Source organism: Haliotis rufescens, unplaced genomic scaffold (assembly GCF_023055435.1).
Source record: "Haliotis rufescens isolate VD_foot unplaced genomic scaffold, xgHalRufe1.0.p SCAF_15, whole genome shotgun sequence".
Taxonomy (NCBI): domain Eukaryota; kingdom Metazoa; phylum Mollusca; class Gastropoda; order Lepetellida; family Haliotidae; genus Haliotis; species Haliotis rufescens.
This window is the reverse complement of record NW_025963835.1, coordinates 163156-184929: the sequence shown is the minus strand read 5'-3', so window position 1 is coordinate 184929 and position 21774 is coordinate 163156. Positions and strand designations below refer to the sequence as shown.

The 21774-nt window shown below is 43.5% G+C and overlaps 2 protein-coding genes across 3 annotated transcripts in view; one reads left to right on the top strand and one right to left on the bottom strand.

Annotated features, from left to right (window-relative positions):
- LOC124142099 (ubiquitin carboxyl-terminal hydrolase 32-like) overlaps positions 1 to 21774 on the bottom strand; it is an 84534-nt gene that overhangs the window by 17999 nt on the left and 44761 nt on the right. For both annotated transcript variants that reach the window (XM_046510380.2, XM_046510381.2), the window contains 10 exons: positions 20709 to 20853; positions 19909 to 20066; positions 18750 to 18831; positions 16463 to 16537; positions 15197 to 15335; positions 14216 to 14321; positions 12751 to 12854; positions 12174 to 12243; positions 11186 to 11360; positions 9800 to 9951 (listed from right to left, as the gene is read on the bottom strand). In XM_046510380.2, coding sequence (XP_046366336.2) covers positions 9800 to 9951; positions 11186 to 11360; positions 12174 to 12243; positions 12751 to 12854; positions 14216 to 14321; positions 15197 to 15335; positions 16463 to 16537; positions 18750 to 18831; positions 19909 to 20066; positions 20709 to 20853 — 1206 coding nt within the window. The remainder of the gene's footprint in view (positions 1 to 9799; positions 9952 to 11185; positions 11361 to 12173; positions 12244 to 12750; positions 12855 to 14215; positions 14322 to 15196; positions 15336 to 16462; positions 16538 to 18749; positions 18832 to 19908; positions 20067 to 20708; positions 20854 to 21774) is intronic.
- LOC124142100 (cholecystokinin receptor type A-like) lies at positions 1340 to 4620 on the top strand. Its single transcript, XM_046510382.2, has 2 exons — positions 1340 to 1716; positions 2333 to 4620. Exon 2 carries the CDS (start codon positions 2473 to 2475, stop codon positions 3793 to 3795), a length of 1323 nt encoding a protein of 440 aa, XP_046366338.2. The 5' UTR covers positions 1340 to 1716; positions 2333 to 2472; the 3' UTR covers positions 3796 to 4620.

Below are 21774 nucleotides of genomic sequence, written 5' to 3'. Positions count from 1 at the left end.
TGCATATCAAATTTCATATTAACACATGCAGAAATGTAGTATAATGGCCAAATATGACATTTTCAATATGGCGTCCATGGCGGCCATGTTTAAAAATTGGAATGGAATTCTTGGAGCGCATTTCAGAGAAAACATACCTGGAATAATTCACATACAGTTTCATGTGCCTTGTAATTTCAGAAGAAATGTCAATAAGGCAAAATGTCGCGCGGAAGGACAACGCAAATCATGATAGTTGGCATGAAAGCAATAAAAATCATAAAATTAAACTTGGCATACCATATTCGACATAATAAGCGCCCATGGCACTCTCAAAACAAGGAAAAGGGGGCTCTTATTAGAATATTATTTTGGTGAAAAACAACAGAGTTGAAAGATAAATTTCATGGTTTATGCTGACAGCCTGAAATGTTTATATACGACAGATATATTTTTTCAGAATTTAATTTCCCATAATTAAGTATGCATATAACACACGTATTATACACGAATAAATCAATCTTGTGTACATTGATCAATCGGAAGGGATGCTGACTGGGATTGTTTACTAGGCAATATATTAGCAAATATCGCTGTGGGCGCTTATGAGAGCGGGGCACTTATTACGCCGAATACAGTTGTTCTACTATAACACATTCCTGCAGAAACACATCTGTGCAGTACAAATGGCCCATATCCAACTGATAACAGGCACACATGTCAGACTCCATCGCCAAAACACCGATAAAACATTATCTGACCGGGCCTTATCAGTGGACAAATTCTATTCATACAACAATCTCACCACGTCACTGTGGGAGCAGTTCAATAGTTTCTCTAAGTTTGGTGGGGTTAACAGGTTTCTCATACGAAAACATTTTCTGTGTCAAGTTCAAGTCAATAAAAGCTTTAATCACCATATTTTTACTCTGAAAATTAACAGCATTGATATAACGGAATATAAAATTAAGAAAAGAACCATCTTTCTCATATTTCACGAGCAAGTTAAAAACCAAGCATGCTGTGTCTCCAAAACCTCTGTTGTGTGATTCCAAACTAAGAGCCTTTGGCAAGCAAGTTGGGAAAAAATGGTGATATTGTTCAAAATTTGATTTTTTTATGTTCTTTTTTTTGTAAACTCTGAGATACTGGGAATTGTTTTATTCAAATTGGGACTTTTTACTGTCATTTACTGCAGACGTGGGGCTGAGTATCAGCCTCTGAGCAGGTCTAGATAAATCTCTGGGATGTCAACATATCCATAATTAAGGTTTAGTTCACGGAGTCATGGGTACGTCACAAAACTTTATGAATAAATTTAATTTATCCACCAAACATTTGAACTGCCCCCTAAACGGCCTTCCATAACATCAGACAATCCCTTTGTCTATCTTTTGGCCTCTGTGACGTAGGCACCATCTTTGAAAATGGAGTATGCTTCAATATTGCCGTCAAGGAGCTCTCCAGGTTGCCGAGATACGATAGTATTTCATTAGGTAGCAGTTTATAAGAGAACCATGAAGATTAATCGGCACTGTTTGTTTTCTGCCTGGTCCAATCCCTCATCCAATGATTCTGTCTCACTGCCTGGGTAATAATGGTGGAAATTACATGCGTTTCTCATACCGGACAAATCTCCTGTCAATAAAGCAACAGATCCCTGTTAACGGAGTGATCATTACTGTATGGCAACTCTGGCGCCGTGATCACTGTCCAGTTGAGGATGAAGTCAGAAAGGTGAGACTTCAAAATAATTTTTCCTATTTCATTGCTTCTGAAACATGTAGGTTTTCATATTGCTGTGGGTTGATGAAGATATAACATATTTAATAAATGTTTACAAAACTTGATTTCAAAATGTGTATAGGCATGAATAAACAAATATCATCATTTAGTAATTCCATATTGATGTGAACTGACGTTTTTTGTACCTTGTGTTGTAATGAATTACAAATTTCAGAAAATATTGAGATTATTTATGTCACAAATTTCATAATGATTACATACATTGCCAGTAATATAAGGCCAGTTGTAGCCAAGCACGTGGGTGTATTATGTCAGTGAATATCTCTCAACCCATGAAGATCCGGGGGCTCTCTGTGACCACAACATTTTATTTGACTCAGGTGACAGGCACCAGGGACCTGTTCCACAAAGTGATCTAAGCACCTACAAGATTGTAACTCCGATACTTGAACAAAGGTTTACTAGGCATAGTGCTAAGATCCCTCTTTGGAATGGAGCCCATGGAACTATTCTGCCCATCAGGGACCCAAACATGTCCATTAAACCTGACTGTGTAAATCCAACTCACCTAATGATGAAAAATTAAAATATTCATTTGTCATTTCAGATGTCTCCTATTTGCAATGTGAAGTTAAAATGGTGTCTAAGCGTATCCAAGTGATTACGTGTGAAGATATTTCAAAGAGGAATTTTCAACAATCTTTCTGATTGAAACAGACCAACCGAGAGTTCAGCGAAGGATATGTAATGTTGCCCAAGATGAACTTTACTGACAATTTGACTGATGTCAAAGATGATGGCAGTTTAGACGACCTATATGCCTTGATGCGTCGAAGTGATGTGCCAGACTTGTACATCCTCACAGCAGTTCTCTCCCTTCTCTTTGTTATCGGCGCTGTTGGCAACATCATCGTCATCTGTGTTTTCTCCCGGAGCTTCATCAAACACACCTCAACCTACTTCATCCTGTTTCTGGCCATTGTGGACCTCGTCATCTGTATGGCCGTCCTGCCTGGGGTCCTCGTCAAGAACTGGTCCTACCCGTTCAAACTCGATGCTGTGTGCAAAATTTGGGAGTTTATTCGGATGTCATCAATTCCCGTTTCTGCTCTGACTCTCATGGCTATAGGGTTTGATAGATACTATCTCATTTGTATGGCCGCTGAAGGTCCACTGTCGACTTCTCTGGCCAAGATGACCATTGTTGCGATCATTGTCATTGGAATCATTATGGGGCTGCCACCTACACTTGGTGTAGGAGTGTACCAAATGGGAGACAATCCAGGCATAATTCAATATCTTGGACTCTGCATGCCGAATACAATCCTGATAACTGAGGAATCACTTCAGGGCTACTGGAAAGCTGTCGTTGGCATCATCTGTACAGTGTTCATCCTACTGACCATCACATATTCTTTAATCTTCATTAAAGTTTTCAAACAGAACCGTAAATGGAACATTTTGAAGAAGACCAAAGTTCACCCAGTCCTAGAAGACATCAAGAAAGGGAGCCAAAATCAAATCATAAGAAGGAACTGGTGGACAAGACTCCGACACATCGCTCGAATTATCCCTGTCCAAAATGAAAATGGGAATATTTTCATTGTGCGTGTTCGGCCCCAGCAGGTCCAACCACCACATCAGTTGCCTTCCAACAATTCCAACCCTGACAGTGATGATGCAGGCCCAGGCGACTCAGGACTCGGGTCAACCGAAAACTGTCGTGTCAGTCGAACCACCTCTTCAAATGAGACCGACAAAGTCCTCGGCAGTTCGGACAATGTGACCAACAGACAGGAGTTGACATACGGACGTCAGCGGACTGCTCACATCAAAACAGCCAAGGTCCTGATGATTGTGTCTGTGGTGTACTTCATCTCCTACTGCCCACCGCTGCTCATCTCCGCTGACCTGATTCCCGACCTGCTCCAGGACCTGCACTACCTTCTCTTCTACTCCTACTTCCTCCACAGCGCAGCCAACCCCATCATCTACTCATTCATGAACAAGAAGTTTCGGGCAGAGGCCAGGAAGCTCATTCAGTGCAAGTCCAAAAGGAGACGGTGGTGAACAATACTACTCCAGCGTGTGTTGGCTGACAAGTCAGGAAAGACCTGGTGCCATTGAGGCAGTTTTCAAGCCACACCATGCAATGATGGTCATATGTTTGTAATGATAATAGTTTGTGACTTTACATGAGAACATCCTGTACTGGAATGTCGGAAATAAGCTCAACTTTACATTCCTCCTCGAGTGAGTATTGTTTTTTGACACTTTTAGGAATATTCCAGGGATATCATGGAGAGGGATGCCTGGTATGGGTTTCACACACTGTACCCATATGGGGAATTGAACCCAGACCTTCAGGGCCCCACCGCCTCTTCCCCCTAGAAGCCTTGAGAAAATTCAAGTGTGACAGGATGTCGCTCTACCTCAACAGTATTTCACTTATATCACAGGGTGTCAGTTGAAGTTACATATGTGAAGATGTCTACCACTTGGATAAAACCATGAGCACAGGTATGGTACAGACAAACCAGGGACCAAAACCAGAATGAATCAATGATCAGTACTAACACAAAGTGATTCCTGCCACAAGTAAGGGAGGCAACTCTGCACACTGAATCTCTGGACCACAACTTTGAATAATAAAGTTTTTGTTCATAATACATGAACTCGTGTTAATGTGAACATCTTTTTGTGAAATGTCACCCATATCACATAAAGGAATAACTGCAGCTTCTTCCATGAAAGATTTGAGCCCAGTCAGACAAAATTGGACAAAACATTGTTCATCAGCAAATGTTTTTAGATTACAAACTAATAGTTAGTAGTTAGTTTGTTGTTTAAAGCCGCACTAGCAATATTCCAGCTATATGACGGCGGTCTGTAAATAATCGAGTCTGGACCACACAATCATGAGCATCGATCCACGCAATTGGGATATGATGACATGCATTAACCAAGTCAGCAAGCCTGACCACCCAATCCCGTTATTCGCCTCTTACGACAAGCATAGTAGCCTTTTACGATAAGCATGGGTTGCTGAAGACCTATTCTACCCCGGATCTTCACGGCTCTAGTAGTTAGTAGTTGATGCTCAGCCAAAACATTTTAATGATGCAGAAACATTTCCTACAGTAGCATGTTGCCCCCTCTTATCTTTAACCCCTTCTCATGACGTACTGGGCCAAGAAGTGCTATCTTCAGCGTAAACTGATCACTGTATTAAACTACTTTGAAACCCTTAAAACTGCTACCATTTGAATTTAGGATTGACTACATTAATAACATTTTAAAGTAAATGAAACTCAATGATTGATATTGTAAGCAACGAGCCATGCCATGTGGGTACGATGGCATGCAATCAACCATGTCACCAATCTGACCAACCCATCCACGTAGTCACCTTTTACGACCAGCATAGGTTGCTGGGGTCATATTCAAACCAGGAATCCTATGAGGCTTGTATATCAGTGAGTGAGTTGTGGATTACATGCGTTGGACAGTATTCCAGATATATCATGGCCTTACAGCTTAATGTGGTAGGAAAAGCCTGAAGTGATGCAGGTCTCATATATTTACCACTTTATGAGTGAGTGAGTGAGGTTTTACACCGCTTCTAGCAATATTACAGAAATATCACTGCAGGGGACACCAGAAATGGGCTTCACACATTGTACCCATATGGGCAATCGAACCAAGGTCTTCAGCGTGAAGAGCGAATGCTTTAACCACAAGGTTACCCCACCACCCCTACTGCCTTGTGAAACCCACGAGTATGGAAATGGCGCTGACAAACCTAGAAACAGAATCGAGGCGAACAAGGTTTCGAAACCACGATCGGACCGTTCTACAAAGCTAATGGCAGTGCCTAAGATGACTGGGCCACCGATGTATAAAGGAAGACATCACCTGCTGTGCCAGCAATCATCCAGGGCCCACTTGCACAAAGCGATCTTAGCGCTAAGGTTATCGTAACTCCCATACTTTAACATAGGCTTACAATAGTTGTAGTGCTAAGATCGCTTTGTGCAAGTGGGCCCAGAACACTGAGATTCTAAGCTAGCAACGTGTCACTGCATTTGATTCCAACTGACAAGTAATTTTGTTTGCATTCATTACCCTTTTAAAAAACATTTTTTTTCAAATCAATATACCCCACATTATGAGATTAAGGATTCAATTGGATCTAATTATCAGATGTGGCAAACAAAGACCGACTGTTTATAGCTACCATTATCGCTCACACTTTATATGAAAACCCCTTCCGAGATGTCGGATGTGGAAAAGATTGATGACAGGGACACTTGACTCCTAACAACATATCATTGTGAGAACAATGGCTAGTACCGAGCCAACCCTACATGAGTGTTGAACATAGCATCATAATTCTTCTGTACCGAACCAACACTGCTTCAGTTATTTATGAAATGATAAGGCTCTTTCTAATTGCCTTGTTGCTGTAAATCTGTCAGCTGATCTCTTGAAACTTGCATCAACCAATGAGTGCTTTGCAGGTGAACTCTGGCTTATTGATGGGATTCATTATCAAGGGGATGATGTCAGTTTCCGAAACAAAAACATGTTTTATGCGTTGTTATGAACCAGACCAATTTATTATCATCACGATCATGTTTTGTGATTGAATTTACCTTAAATTCTGCAAAAGTAGACAGAATCAAAATGATGTTGTGTAAGTAACAAATGTGCTTTCCTAAACAACTTATTATTTGTAGGTTTATTGTTTGTTTGTTGTTTAACGCTGCACTCAGTAATATTCCAACCATATGATGTCAGCCTGTATATAATCGAGTCTGGGGCAGACAATCCAGTGACTGATATCATGAACATCAATCATGCAAATTGGGATATGGTGACATGCAAGTGTCTGGGTCAAGGATGAGGGGTGAGGTCAGGGATTAGTGGTCCAGGTAGAGGACGAGGGGCGAGGTCAGGGATTAGTGGTCTAGGTTGAGGATTAGGGGTGAGGTCAGGGATTAGTTGTCCAGGTAGAGGAGGAGGGGTGAAACAGGGATTAGTGGTCCAGGTCGATGATGAGGTGTGAGGTCAGGGATTAGTGGTCTAGGTTGAGGATTAGGGGTGAGGTCAGGGATTAGTTGTCCAGGTCGAGGAGGAGGGGTGAGGTCAGGGATTAGTGATCCAGGTAGAGGACGAGGGGTGAGACAGGGATTAGTGGTCCTGGTCGATGATGAGGGGTGAGGTCAGGGATTAGTGGTCCAGGTCGATGATGAGGGGTGAGGTCAGGGATTAGTGGTCTGGGTCGAGGATGAGGGTTGAGGACAGGGATTAGTGGTCTGAGTCAAGGATTAGGGGTGAGGTCAGGGATTAGTGGTCTGAGTCAAGGATTTGGGGTGAGGTCAGGATTAGTGGTCTGGGTGGAGGACGAGGGGTGAGGTCATGGATTAGTGGTCTGGGTCGAGGATGAGGGTCAGAGATGAGGGGTGAGGGTGAGGTCAGAAATAAGGTTTAGAGATAAGGAGTGAGGGCAGTGGATGATGGGTGAGGGGTGATGGGTAAGAGATCATTGCTACGGCAGGCACTGAGGGTTGGGGTTCCAAATGAGGGGCGACATACAGTTACAATTGTTATGATCATGATAATATCTAATATAATAATATCTAATCTGAATAGCTTTGACAGTGAAAGTGTAGCTGCTATCACATGCAATAACAACATTCACTTGAAACAATGCCTCTTACAGAAAATAAATGTCATACTTGTTTCTAGTGACTCTAACATGCCCCTGATGAAGATATTCCTTTTGAGAACCCTAATAGACTTCTAGTACTTTTCCAAACTTGTACAAGCCTTGTTTCATTATCAGAAGTACAAGATATGATTGACTGACTGATAAGCATAATAGCCACTCATCATTCAGAGTCTGTGGAAATCCTCAATTTCCTCCCATCTGGCCACCTGCTTGAAGTGTGACGTCAACGAGTGTGGTTAAGTGTTTGTGAGGAGCTTGTGTGATCATGTAAACAGTGGTGTAATCATGTAAACAGTGGTGTGGTCCAGACAACAGGGGAGTGATCAAGATGTCTGGGAAAGAGACTATGGTCTCAGATTTAGTTCAAATACCCGTTATGGATTTTGTTGTTGTTGTTCAGTGCTGCTCTCAGCAATGTGACGGCGAACAATGGTTTAATGACTCCCTATCTCTGGGTGGGTGGAGTGCCATTTCGACTTACTTGTACTGCATCCTTCTAGAATTCATTTGTTTGTTTGTTGATCATATTCCAGCTATATGATGGAGGACTGTTAATAACAGAGTCTGGACCACACAATCCAGTGATTGATATCATAAGCAATGTCCAATATCAAGGAACATGGCACACACTCAACCCGAGTGTGACCGATACAATTAGTTGCCTCTTTAACCAAGGGAGTGAATGTTGTTTTACATAATAGTCTACATCCAAATTAAATTTGAACAATTACACAATTGCACAATAACGTGTGAAATGAAGAAAAGTATCATCTAAATTGGATCTTAATAAAAACAATTTCAGCCTCCCAACTCTACAATACCTCCACAGACAGGGGACCTACTTTGACAATGAGGCCTAGGACCTCCACAGACAGGGGACCTACCATCACAACAGGGCCTAGGGCCTCCACAGACAGGGGACCTACTTTGACAATGAGGCCTAGGACCTCCACAGACAGGGGACCTACTTTGACAATGAGGCCTAGGACCTCCACAGACAGGGGACCTACTTTGACAATGAGGCCTAGGACCTCCACAGACAGGGGACCTACTTTGACAATGAGGCCTAGGACCTCCCCAGACAGGGGACCTACTTTGACAATGAGGCCTAGGGCCTCCACAGACAGGGGACCTACCATCACAACAGGGCCTAGGGCCTCCACAGACAGGGGACCTACTTTGACAATGAGGCCTAGGACCTCCACAGACAGGGGACCTACTTTGACAATGAGGCCTAGGACCTCCACAGACAGGGGACCTACCATCACAACAGGGCCTAGGGCCTCCACAGACAGGGGACCTACTTTGAAAATGAGGCCTAGGACCTCCACAGACAGGGGACCTACCTTGACAATAAGGCCTAGGACCTCCCCAGACAGGGGACCTACTTTGACAATGAGGCCTAGGACCTCAACAGACAGGGGACCTACCTTGACAATAAGGCCTAGGACCTCCACAGACAGGGGACTTACCTTGACAATAGGGCCCAGGACCTCCACAGACAGAGGACCTACCTTGACAATAAGGCCTAGGACCTCCACAGACAGGGGACTTACCTTGACAATAGGGCCTAGGACCTCCACAGACAGAGGACCTACCTTGACAATAGTGCCTAGGACCTCCAGACAGGTGACCTACCTTGACAATAGAGCCTAGGACCTCCACAGACAGGGGACATTCCTTGACAATAGGGTCTAGGACCTCCACAGACAGGGGACCTACCTTGACAATAGGGCCTAGGACCTCTAGACAGGGGACCTACCTTGACAATAGGGCCTAGGACCTCTAGACAGGGGACCAAACTTGACAATAGAGCCTAGGACCTCCACAGACAGGGGACCTACCTTGACAATAGGGCCTAGGACCTCCACAGACAGGGGACCTACCTTGACAATAGGGCCTAGGACCTCCACAGTCAGGGGACCTACCTTGACAATAGGGCCTAGGACCTCCACAGACAGGGGACCTACCTTGACAATAGGGCCTAGGACCTCCAGACAGGGGACCTACCTTGACAATAGAGCCCAGGACCTCCACAGACAGGGGACCTACCTTGACAATAGGGCCTAGGACCTCTAGACAGGGGACCTACCTTGACAATAGGGCCTAGGACCTCTAGACAGGGGACCAAACTTGACAATAGCGCCTAGGACCTCCACAGACAGGGGACCTACCTTGACAATAGGGCCTAGGACCTCCACAGACAGGGGACCTACCTTGACAATAGGGCCTAGGACCTCCACAGTCAGGGGACCTACCTTGACAATAGGGCCTAGGACCTCCACAGACAGGGGACCTACCTTGACAATAGGGCCTAGGACCTCCAGACAGGGGACCTACCTTGACAATAGGGCCTAGGACCTCCACAAAAAGGATCTGCTCTGGAGGAATGGTTGCCAAGGAACTAAGTTCCTTCTTCAGGGTTTTGTATTTCTCATCCATGTTTAGCCGCAGGCCGTACTTGACCGGTACTGACCCTTCCAGTCGATTTACTGAAGAAGAAGAGGGTATTTGTTTAAGGAAAATTAAAGGATATTTGTTCATGGGAATATATCATTAGTAACCACCAATTAGTAGCCACCACTGAAATTAAGTACTGATTTAGACTAATGATGTACTCCCCATTTTGCACATCACTAATGACCAAATTGTACACCCATGAGTGTAGCCAGCATTTTACAGCACTAATGTACATATCATACACCCTTGGTTGTATATCTCTAAGGTTGTACCACCAGATTGTTCATCTCTTAGGTTGTACTCCACTAATTGTACATCTTCGATGTTGTACTCCACTTATTGTACATCTTCGATGTTGTACTCCACTAATTGTACACATCTAATGTTGTACTCCACTAATTGTACACATCTAATGTTGTACTCCACTAACTGTACATCTCTAATATTGTACTCCACTAATTGAACATCTCTAATATTGTACTCCACTAATTGTACATCTCCTATGTTGTATTCCGCTAATTGTAAATCTCTTATATTGTACTCCACTATTTGAACATCTCTAATGTTATACTCCGCTAACTGTACATCTCTTATGTTATACTCCGCTAATTGTACATCTCTAATATTGTACTCCACAATTTGAACATCTCTAATGTTGTACTCCACTGACTGTACATCTCCTATGTTGTACTCCACTAATTGTACATCTCTAATATTGTACTCCACTATTTGAACATCTCTAATGTTGTACTCCACTAACTGTACATCTCCTATGTTGTACTCCACTAATTGTACATCTCTAATATTGTACTCCACTATTTGAACATCTCTAATGTTATACTCCACTAATTGTACATCTCTAATATTGTACTCCACTATTTGAACATCTCTAATGTTGTACTCCGTTAACTGTACATCTCTTATGTTATACTCCGCTAATTGTACATCTCTAATATTGTACTCCACTATTTGAACATCTCTAATGTTGTACTCCACTAACTGTACATCTCCTATGTTGTACTCCACTTATTGTACATCTCTAATATTGTACTCCACTATTTGTACATCTCTAATGTTGTACTCCACTAGCTGTACATCTCCTATGTTGTACTCCACTTATTGTACATCTCTAATATTGTACTCCACTATTTGTACATCTCTAATATTGTACTCCACTATTTGTACATCTCTAATATTGTACTCCACTATTTGTACATCTCTAATGTTGTTCTCCCCTATGTTTGAAGTTCCCCAGGTTGTACTCACCAATGATCTCCAGGTGTATACAGCTGTCCATGGGAAGAGGTAGAGAGAGGTAGGTGAAGGGGTCGAAGCGGACGCTGACATGACCACATTCCTGACATCGCACCTGGGAACGCAGCTGGCCATGAAACAGGTCTACGATGATGGACTGGTTCCGTAATAAGTGGTTATCCCATGCCTGTAAATATACACAAGTAGTTATCCCATGCCTGTAAATATACACAAGTAGTTATCCCATGCCTGTAAATATACACAAGAAGTTATCCCATGCCTGTAAATATACACAAGTAGTTATCCCATGCCTGTAAATATACACAAGTAGTTATCCCATGCCTGTAAATATACACAAGAAGTTATCCCATGCCTGTAAATATACACAAGTAGCTATCTCACGCCTGCAAATATACACAAGTAATTATCCAACACCTGCAATTAAACATTAGTAGCTATCCCACACCTATAATTATACATTAGTAGCTATCCCACACCTGCAATTATACATCAGTAGTTATCCCACACCTGCAATTATACATTAATTTATAGTTATCCAACACCTACAATTGAACATCAGTAGCTATCCCAAACCTGCCATTATACATTAATAGTTATACCACACCTGTAATTATTCATTAGTAGCTATCCCACACCAGCCATTATACATTAATAGTTATACCACACCTGCAATTATACATTAATAGTTATCCCACATCTGCAATTATACATTAGTAGTTATCCCACACCTGCAATTATACATTAGTAGCTATCCCACACCTGCAACTGTATATCAGTAGTTATCCCACACCTGCAATTATACATCAGTAGTTATCCCACACCTGCAATTATACATCAGTAGTTATCCCACACCTGTAAGAAGACATTAGTTGCAATCCCTGCAATTATTATACATAAGTAGTTATCCCTCAGGTATAGGATGCTAACAATTGTTAACCTCCAGCTGCTATGTACAGAGCCACTACTGACTCGCCCTCACCTCTAGGGCTACCTCTTCATCCGGCCTCCCATCACTGTCCTTCAACTCAACATACGGCTTGTCATGGACTCTGAAATCAATACAGCAACAATGATAGTTGAAACCTCACTGTGATTTCAAATAACATTTAATGTATAATATTCCTGATGCCATTAGGAGGATTGCATGAAGTGCTCCTTCCGTATACCGATATCACACAGACTGGCAAGATGCTTATATCTTCTAGCATGAAGGAACGAACATTGTACGCCAGTCAGCAATAGTACAGCTATATCATGCCAGCCTGTAGATAATCCAACCAGGACCAGGCCACCAGTGGCTGAGAGCATTATCTACTGGAGCATGATGATACCACCCAGGTGGCAAACTCACTTCACAAGCATCGGGAGATGGGACCATTCAGCCCTGTAATCCATACATCCTGTGACTTTGTTGATTGTGTGTCCTCATCTTACCAAGATGACAGGGGAAGTTAGTCATAATATCAACCACTGGTTTGTCTGTACAGACTGGATTTCTTGCAGACTAATGTCATATAGCTGGTATATTACATTAAAAAAAAAGACTAAACCAGAACCTGTTGAGATCTTCGTGCAGTCCGTCCAACAGGAAGCTGAGGAGTTCCTGAGAGTCGTGCTGCTGAAACCCGTTGAACCTTGGTGCATACTTCCCGATTGTCCACTGAAACAGGCAACATACGTATCAACAGGTATTTGCCTTTTTTCATCAGATGCATAGGTGCAGTTTATTTGTCCGTTTTTTAGAAAGAATTTCAGTTCTATCGCAGGGCATCATAAGTCTTAGGTGAGAGAAAAATCAACATGAGTGAGTGAGTGAGTTGGGTTTAACGCTGCTTTTAACAGTATTCCAGGTATATCACGGCGTGTCAGCTTAATGTGGGAGGAAAGCCCGAAGTGATGCCGGTCTCAGATGTTTACCACTTCGGTGAAACCCACGAGCACAGGTATGGTGCTGACAAATCTAGAAACATAATCGGGGCAAACCGGGATTCAAACCCACAATCATAGGTTTCTGGCATGCCCAATGGATGCTACTCTTCACAGCGAATCACGGCGCCTTAGACTACTGGGCCACCCATGCCCCCAAAATCAACATGAAACCTATGAGCGCTGGTATTGTGCTGAGAGACTAAGGATCAGATATAGGGCAATTTGAACCAAGACCAAAGAATCCTGTCATGGCAGTAACCTATCAGTGGAACTCTTTATACTACCACTGCCACCATTCACGGCTCCCCACTGTGCTGAGCAGCCTCCAACCATCCATGGAGTTGAACTTGCAACCAAGTGAAGGCTGCTGTGATGCCTAATATGGTTCCCCCAGTTTTAATTATTTTGTTTGTCAATTTGAATTCTATTTCCATCACATACTACACATAGAGTGAGAAATGAAAGGGAGAAGTTGGTTGTGTCTGATACCAGCAAGGCACCAGCCTATTAGGGGAGTCTCGATCCACAGTGTAAATTTACACCTTCTGACGCCACAAGTATCCAAACATGTTTTGATTGGGTATCAGAAGTAGAGTTTACGATGTATAAGACTACACATTATGAACTTGGTCAAGCATGACCTTACGACCTTTCTTGAAACATAATGCTAAAACTAATATTAGAAAAGAATTAAATCAAAATTCACCTGTCAGTGGGGCCGCATGGAAGAGTTTCATGTAGAAATGTCAATTAATATTAATATCGTGATTCATTTCTGTTACTCAATTATTGCGATATGTATCGTATCATGAATTACATGTTGCATAACACCTCTAGTCAGTGGTAGAAACTAACGGTTTTAGTCCACAAGTCCTTATAATGATAACATATAGCAAAACCCATATATATGGCAAATTTCTACTATTCCATATGATACCTTAACTATTGGGTAGTTTGGCAAGGACCATAGGACTAGTGCCAACTTCTAACGCTGCTAGTACCCCATGAAATTGTGATACACTGATATGGAGCCTCCAGCCAGACCAAGTAAGGGAGGTAACTCTGTTGAACAGCTCCAACAGAAGCACTTACCCTAAGTTTGAGTGGGGCAATAGTTCGAGTTGTCCCGCTCCACAACTCCTTCACGAGGTCTCCGTACCGCTGGGCTATGTGGCCTTTCATTCCTAGAGGGTTTTTCCTGCAGTAAACAATTGAATGCGTCATGTACGGTACATAGCAAATCTGAAATGAATTCCTATGAGGTGAGAAAGTATATCACATGGACTTCATTGAGGATGTAATAATTCCTTAGTTCTGTTTTCTTGACTTAAAAAGATAAACTCAAAACAACATTATTTGAGGGTGGCATGAAAAAATGTTATATGTATATGCGGTGGTAGTGTAATACGTTACATAAAATGGGGGTGGGTGGGGTCATCCTTTCCTCTCTTATCATCCTCCCCACCACCCTCTCCAAATAAAAGATCAGTCCCAAAAGGCATTCTTTTTACAGTCAAGTCTGGACAAGACAACCACTGATTACTATTATGAGAGATACAGGGTTGAGAATGGATATTTTCCTTTTCAGATGAGTAAGTAGTGAGTAAGTATGGTTTAACGCCTCTTTTAGCAATATTCCAGCAATATCACGGCGGGAGACACCAGTAATGGGCTTCACACATTGTGCCCATGTTGGGAATCGAACCCGGGTCTTCGGCGTGACGAGTGAACGCTTTAACCACTAGGCTACCCGACCGCCCCCTTTTCAGATGAAACTTCTTTTCAATGGAACGTGGTCCATAATTTGGGGGTGTTTATGGGGGGGGGGGGGGGGGTCATCAGAATTTAACAAATTTGTGGTCACTAAAATTCACGGATCCATGGAAGTCTCATCCCTGGTGATAGTCCACTCCGTTGGGTAGCATTGACACACTCACTACCAAGTCACCGGTTCTGACCCCATGATCCATTAACCTTGTACACCCAACATAGGTTGCCGAGGATCATTTCTATCCTGGTGTCCCCGCTGGACCTGATCAGCAAGGATGCACATGTAACCTGTTTCTCCCTCACCTATTGAGTTCGAACAGATGCAGCCCTCCATTGAAGTACTGTGTGAGAGTGTAAGTATTGGACACACACTGCACGGCGGCATTCATGAAGCATGTGTTGCCAAGGTTATTCAGACCCGTAGCACCTCGCTCTGTTGGCACTGGAAACAATAGACAATGGAACTGACAATGTTATAAAGTTAAACAAGTACAATATATCATGAAATTATGAATCACCAAATTAATGAGTGTGTTGACCCCTGGCCTTAAATGCATCATGCAATCAATGCAAGCAGCCCTACCTCTGAACTATAAAAACTAATCTTCTATAAAATTCCATGATATCGTATGGGGTGATAGTAGTTCAATTGAATAATGTCATTTGCTATCTTCACAAATTTAACTTCAACTGCTTGATCTAACTTATATGAAATATAAAGCAGAAATTCCACATAACAGTGAACCTAACATAACAATATACACCCATATTTCCAGAAGTGAGTGAGTGAGTGAGTATGGTTTTACGCCGCTTTTAGCAATATTCCAGCAATATCACGGCGGGGGACACCAGAAATGGGCTTCACACATTTGACCCATGTCGGGAATCGAACCCAGGTCTTTGGCGAGACGAGCAGACACTTAAACCACAAGGCTACCCGACCGCCCCTATTTCCAGAAGAACATACTTTACGTTATTGATGTAAGTAAGAGACACTCACATTTTTTCGCATTAATTTTATGCTTGCATTAATTTCATGACTTACAGAGCTTGGAACAGCAGGGTTAGTGCTTTTAGCCAACAGGTGGCCACCAAAAAGTTTAGTACAAGTCTAGTTAAAGGTGAGCATGCATAACACCCTCATTTATGAAAGAAAACAAACATGAAACACGCTCCATCTCGAAAGATTGACCATAAATCATAACAAACTGTTCTCCTTACGCTAATTTTGTCAAGGAGCAAATTAACTTCACAAACAAACTTTACATAGACCACTTCTGTTTTCATTTGATACCGTGGACCAATGAATAATATGTTTAATGTTGTCCAATCGTATATAGGTAAACAAGAGTCCAGTCAAACGGAAACGATGAACACAACCAACTCATACAAATGATTTCAGGAAAAGACTGTTCATTTGAACATCTCTCGGTCAATCCAACATGGATCAAAGATAAGAAATGATTTAGAAAGTTACTGTAAATTGTTTCAGGAAGTGAACATAATCCAATAGTACACATTCGACGCTCGGTTTTACAACACAAAACAAACATCTCAATTAGTTCTCACCATCTTCTTTTTTTAGTGTTTTGTTTTTGGCAAGTTGAGACATTTCTTCTGGCCATGTCAAGTCCTTGTTTCTCACTGAAAATAAATCAAATGAAAATTACAGAAAAACAGAATACGCAAAAATTTAATTTATTCCTGATCTTTTGGTTCGACCTGAAAAACACTTTGTCTTTTACTCCTTTTTGTACATATTTGCTGGACATCTTTGTATTCTGGAGGAAAAATGCAGTTTTTCACAGCACATCACAGAAAGTTCCTCAAAATGATGTCTACACTGCACTCGATAAGCCCAAAAGGTCTTACAATCTTCCACACACACAACTTGTACAGAGAGGCATCATGCATCATATTCAATTTGATCTTTCGTTTTGGGGAAAGCAGGTTAGAATTACCTGCCCTTGGTTAAAAATCGGGGAAAATACAAAGCCCGACACTGGTGGTTGAAAATGAAGCCAGCACCCAATGCTTCCTTTTTGGGGACCTTAAATGAAATCGATCTTTCTCTTTTGCGAACATCTAAGAATTTATTTTGTGTGTGTTATACTGCAGAAAGCATTATTCCAGCGGAACCACACCCATCACAGCATAATTAAATCCAGACCGGCCCAACCACTGTTAGAAATTAGCACTAGTCCTATAGTCCTTTCCAAACTGCCCAGTAGTTAAGGTATCATAAGGACTAGTAGACATTTGCCATTTTTAAGGGTTTTGCTATGTTACCATTAGGACTATTGGACCAAAACTGTTAGTGTTCATCACTGCCAACAGATGGTTAATAGCATGAGCAATGACACCAGAAATATCCCGGTCATCTCTTACCCCCCTCTCAGACCCCACCACCAAATGCTCATGTTCCCCCCCTCTCAGACCCCACCACCAAATGCTCATGTTCCCCCCCTCTCAGACCCCACCACCAAATGCTCATGTTCCCCCCCCCTCTCAGACCCCACCACCAAATGCTCATGTTCCCCCCCCTCTCAGACCCCACCACCAAATGCTCATGTTCCCCCCCCTCTCAGACCCCACCACCAAATGCTCATGTTCCCCCCCTCTCAGACCCCACCACCAAATGCTCATGTTCCCCCCCCTCTCAGACCCCACCACCAAATGCTCATGTTCCCCCCCCTCTCAGACCCCACCACCAAATGCTCATGTTCCCCCCCTCTCAGACCCCACCACCAAATGCTCATGTTCCCCCCCTCTCAGACCCCACCACCAAATGCTCATGTTCCCCCCCTCTCAGACCCCACCACCAAATGCTCATGTTCCCCCCCCCTCTCAGACCCCACCACCAAATGCTCATGCTCCCCCCCCTCTCAGACCCCACCACCAAATGCTCATGTTCCCCCCCTCTCAGACCCCACCACCAAATGCTCATGTTCCCCCCCTCTCAGACCCCACCACCAAATGCTCATGTTCCCCCCCCTCTCAGACCCCACCACCAAATGCTCATGTTCCCCCCCTCTCAGACCCCACCACCAAATGCTCATGTTCCCCCCCCTCTCAGACCCCACCACCAAATGCTCATGTTCCCCCCCTCTCAGACCCCACCACCAAATGCTCATGTTCCCCCCCTCTCAGACCCCACCACCAAATGCTCATGTTCCCCCCCTCTCAGACCCCACCACCAAATGCTCATGTTCCCCCCCTCTCAGACCCCACCACCAAATGCTCATGTTCCCCCCCCTCTCAGACCCCACCACCAAATGCTCATGTTCCCCCCCTCTCAGACCCCACCACCAAATGCTCATGTTCCCCCCCTCTCAGACCCCACCACCAAATGCTCATGTTCCCCCCCTCTCAGACCCCACCACCAAATGCTCATGTTCCCCCCCTCTCAGACCCCACCACCAAATGCTCATGTTCCCCCCCCTCTCAGACCCCACCACCAAATGCTCATGTTCCCCCCCTCTCAGACCCCACCACCAAATGCTCATGTTCCCCCCCCTCTCAGACCCCACCACCAAATGCTCATGTTCCCCCCCTCTCAGACCCCACCACCAAATGCTCATGTTCCCCCCCTCTCAGACCCCACCACCAAATGCTCATGTTCCCCCCCTCTCAGACCCCACCACCAAATGCTCATGTTAATCTCCACCCCAAAAAATTTCTAAATGTGACAACAAACCACCCCCCTACTGAAGTTACAAATTGAAAAAAAGACCTTCTCCTTTAAAGGAATCCTGTGTCTGGCTCCTGAATCAAAGGTTCAAAGGGAGGAGTACTGGGATGCTGCCTTCAGTATGTATCAGTAGATGCTGCATCTAATGGCCTCTCACATCCTCACCTTCAATAAGCATCTGCTGGTTCTCTTCAATGCTTGCATCCTCCACCGTCATATTTTCATCATCTAGCAATGTGATGTTTTGCTGAAAATACAGTGGAAGAGTGAGGGAGTTGGGTTTAACACCACTTCAAACAATATCTAAATTATATCATGGTGTGTCAGTTTGATGTGGGAGGTCCTAGGCGTTTTCCACTTCAATGAAACCTACAAGAGCAGGTATGGAACTGACAAATCTAGAAACATAAGCTGGGAAGATACACACAGAATCCTTTATACATCATTAACTGACAAGGTCCAAATAGACTTATGCACAGTGAATGCTGCGCTATACAAATGCATAAATTACTATTATTATTATTATTAAGATGGGTTTAGAGGTAGCCATCAAGCGCATATGCCAAGAGCTGTTTAATGAAAAAATATAGCTTAAATAATGCTGATGCGACGTTAAATTCTAACTCTCTCACACACACAAAAAAGTTGCTTATACTGCAGTAGTAATCTTAGGGTCACAGTTAAAAACTGTTTAGCGAGAACTGCTCAATCACAATGTTGTAGTGTTAGTTTTAGCACCAGTGTCATGGGCCAAAAGGGAATTCCATTGGGATGTACTCAGGTCACATGTTACTTTAGGTCTTCCAGCCTTTGTGTATCACTCAATGGCTTCCTTTAACTGGCTCTGAACAGTAATATGCAATCATGACCCCTTAATGGTGATGAAAAAGTTTTTGTTTGTTTGTTGCTTAACGTAGCACTCAGGAATATTTCACCTATATGACGGTGATCTCTAAACAGTGTTATCGCGATAAAAAGGAACAGTTACAAGAATAAGGACTCGACTTCAAATTGCCCTTTGTCACAACTGTAACATTAATAACTCATCCTCTGTCTATGGGGGCGGTCGGGTATCCTTGTGGTTAAAGTGTTCGTCGTCACGCCGAAGACAATGTGAGAAGCCCATTTCTGGTGTCCCCCGCCATGATATTGCTGGAAAATTGCTAAAAGCGGCGTAAAACCATACTAACACACTCACTCCTCTGTCTATGACTGGGTTGCTGCCGACCTATTCTAAGCAAGAATCCCACAGGGCCACCAGCATCGTAAACACCTTACACAACAAGGACGGGCACTGCCAGGCATGTTACTGCAAGCAACTCACATCATCTTTGGGACTGACTTTCCAGAGTCGGATGTCTTCTCGACAGAAGCGGAGTTTGTTGCATAAGAACTCGTATATTTGCTGCATGGTGTGCTTCCTGCTGAAGGCTGCTGTGTAGGCCAGGTAGCGGCGAGGGGTCTGGGGGTTGGCGGCGAAACCTGGAACACAAGCAGATAGGTTACACTTGTGTACAGTCTGTGTGTATGTACAATGACGGCGTGTGCATGTGCGTGTTGTGGGTGAATGAGTGTGCATGTGCGTGTGCATGTGCGTGTTGTGGGTGAATGAGTGTGCATGTGCGTGTTGTGGGTGAATGAGTGTGCATGAGTGTGTGCGTGCTGTGCGTGTAAGTATACTGAGTGTGCATGTGAGTGTGTGTGTTGAGCATGTGTATGTGAGCAGCTGGTGAGTGGGCGTGTATGTGAGTGGGCGTGTGTGTGAGAGAGTGTGAGTGTTGTGCGTGTGTATGTGATTGTTCATGAGTATGCATGTGTGTGTGAGAGAGTGTGAGTTGTGCGTGTGTATGTGAGTGCATGAGTGTGAGTGTGTGTGAGAGTGTGTTGTGCATGTGTATGTGAGTTTGAGTGTGTTGTGTGCATGTGAGTGTGTTGTGTGCGAGTGTGTGTGTGTTGTGTGCATGTGTGTGCATATGGGCAGCTTAAAGATATTTATAGCATTAGCTTCCACCTTCATTTTATCCAGAAATGAACATACAACATAATAGCTGGGTGTAATTAGCAGTACAGACTGCTGTTGTGGATAAACCCAGGCTCTATAATAAAGTGAAATGGTGGACTTACTCCAGGCCATGCCACCGAAGCCAGCCATCATGCCTGTGAAGGTGGTGGGAGGGGGCGGCCTCTGACTGGGCACCTGGTGTCGCTGGAGTCGGACAGTCACGGGGTACAGCTCCAGCTCAGGGTCGTTGGACGCTGTTGTTATCACCTGGAACGCAAGAATGTCAGCATGAGCAGTCAAACTAGAAGGGGTGCATACATCAAGAGGTGGTCCATTGTAGTCATGGGATCATTATACATGGATCCACCTAGTTTCCCTAAAGGTTGAGACCTCGGGGCCGGCCCACTTGTGACCAAAACAGTCAGCCATTTCCTAAACAGGGGGCCATTTTCAAAGAAAAGCCAAGGAAACAAAGACAAACACTTTCTTGGAACAAATGGTGAATCCTTGCTCTTTTATTTGCTGTTCTGCTCACACATATTCAGAATCATGATTGACTGTGGTACTTGACAAAATCATATTTAAATTGTAGCACAGCAGTCATTTTCTGTTATTTGATTTTGAAAACAATTGAAAATGTCTAAGACCAGTCACCCTGGTTATTTGGTGTTGATATCATGAGCAAAGTCACACATTGGGCTATAATGATATGTAATGAACCAAGTTGGGCTGGGACGAGTCCAAATTTACTACCCGGGTACCCATCTCCCTATTACCCGACCCTACCCGGGTACCCACTGTAGATATCTAGAGATAGGTACAAACTGTCCGATTTGGAAGAGTTTGACCGTAGCCCTGGCAAAATGTATTTAGATACACGTGTAAAACAATCTTGTCATGCATACACTGAAGTTTACTGCATGAAGTTTTATCTTTATTCAGACATATAAACATGTGATAAAAGTCCAAAGGAATGGGTGCATTGTCATAAAGAAATGGGAACATTAGTGACTTAAAGTGTAACCACAGAGTTTTAGATCATTTTTGTCATTAAACAATATATCACTTGACTAACCACGGGTCCGGGTCCCACCCGACCCGAGTACCCGAGTTACCTGTCCCAGCCCTAAAACCAAGTCACCAAGCCTGACCACACAATCAATTTAGTCTCCTGAGACAAGCATCGGT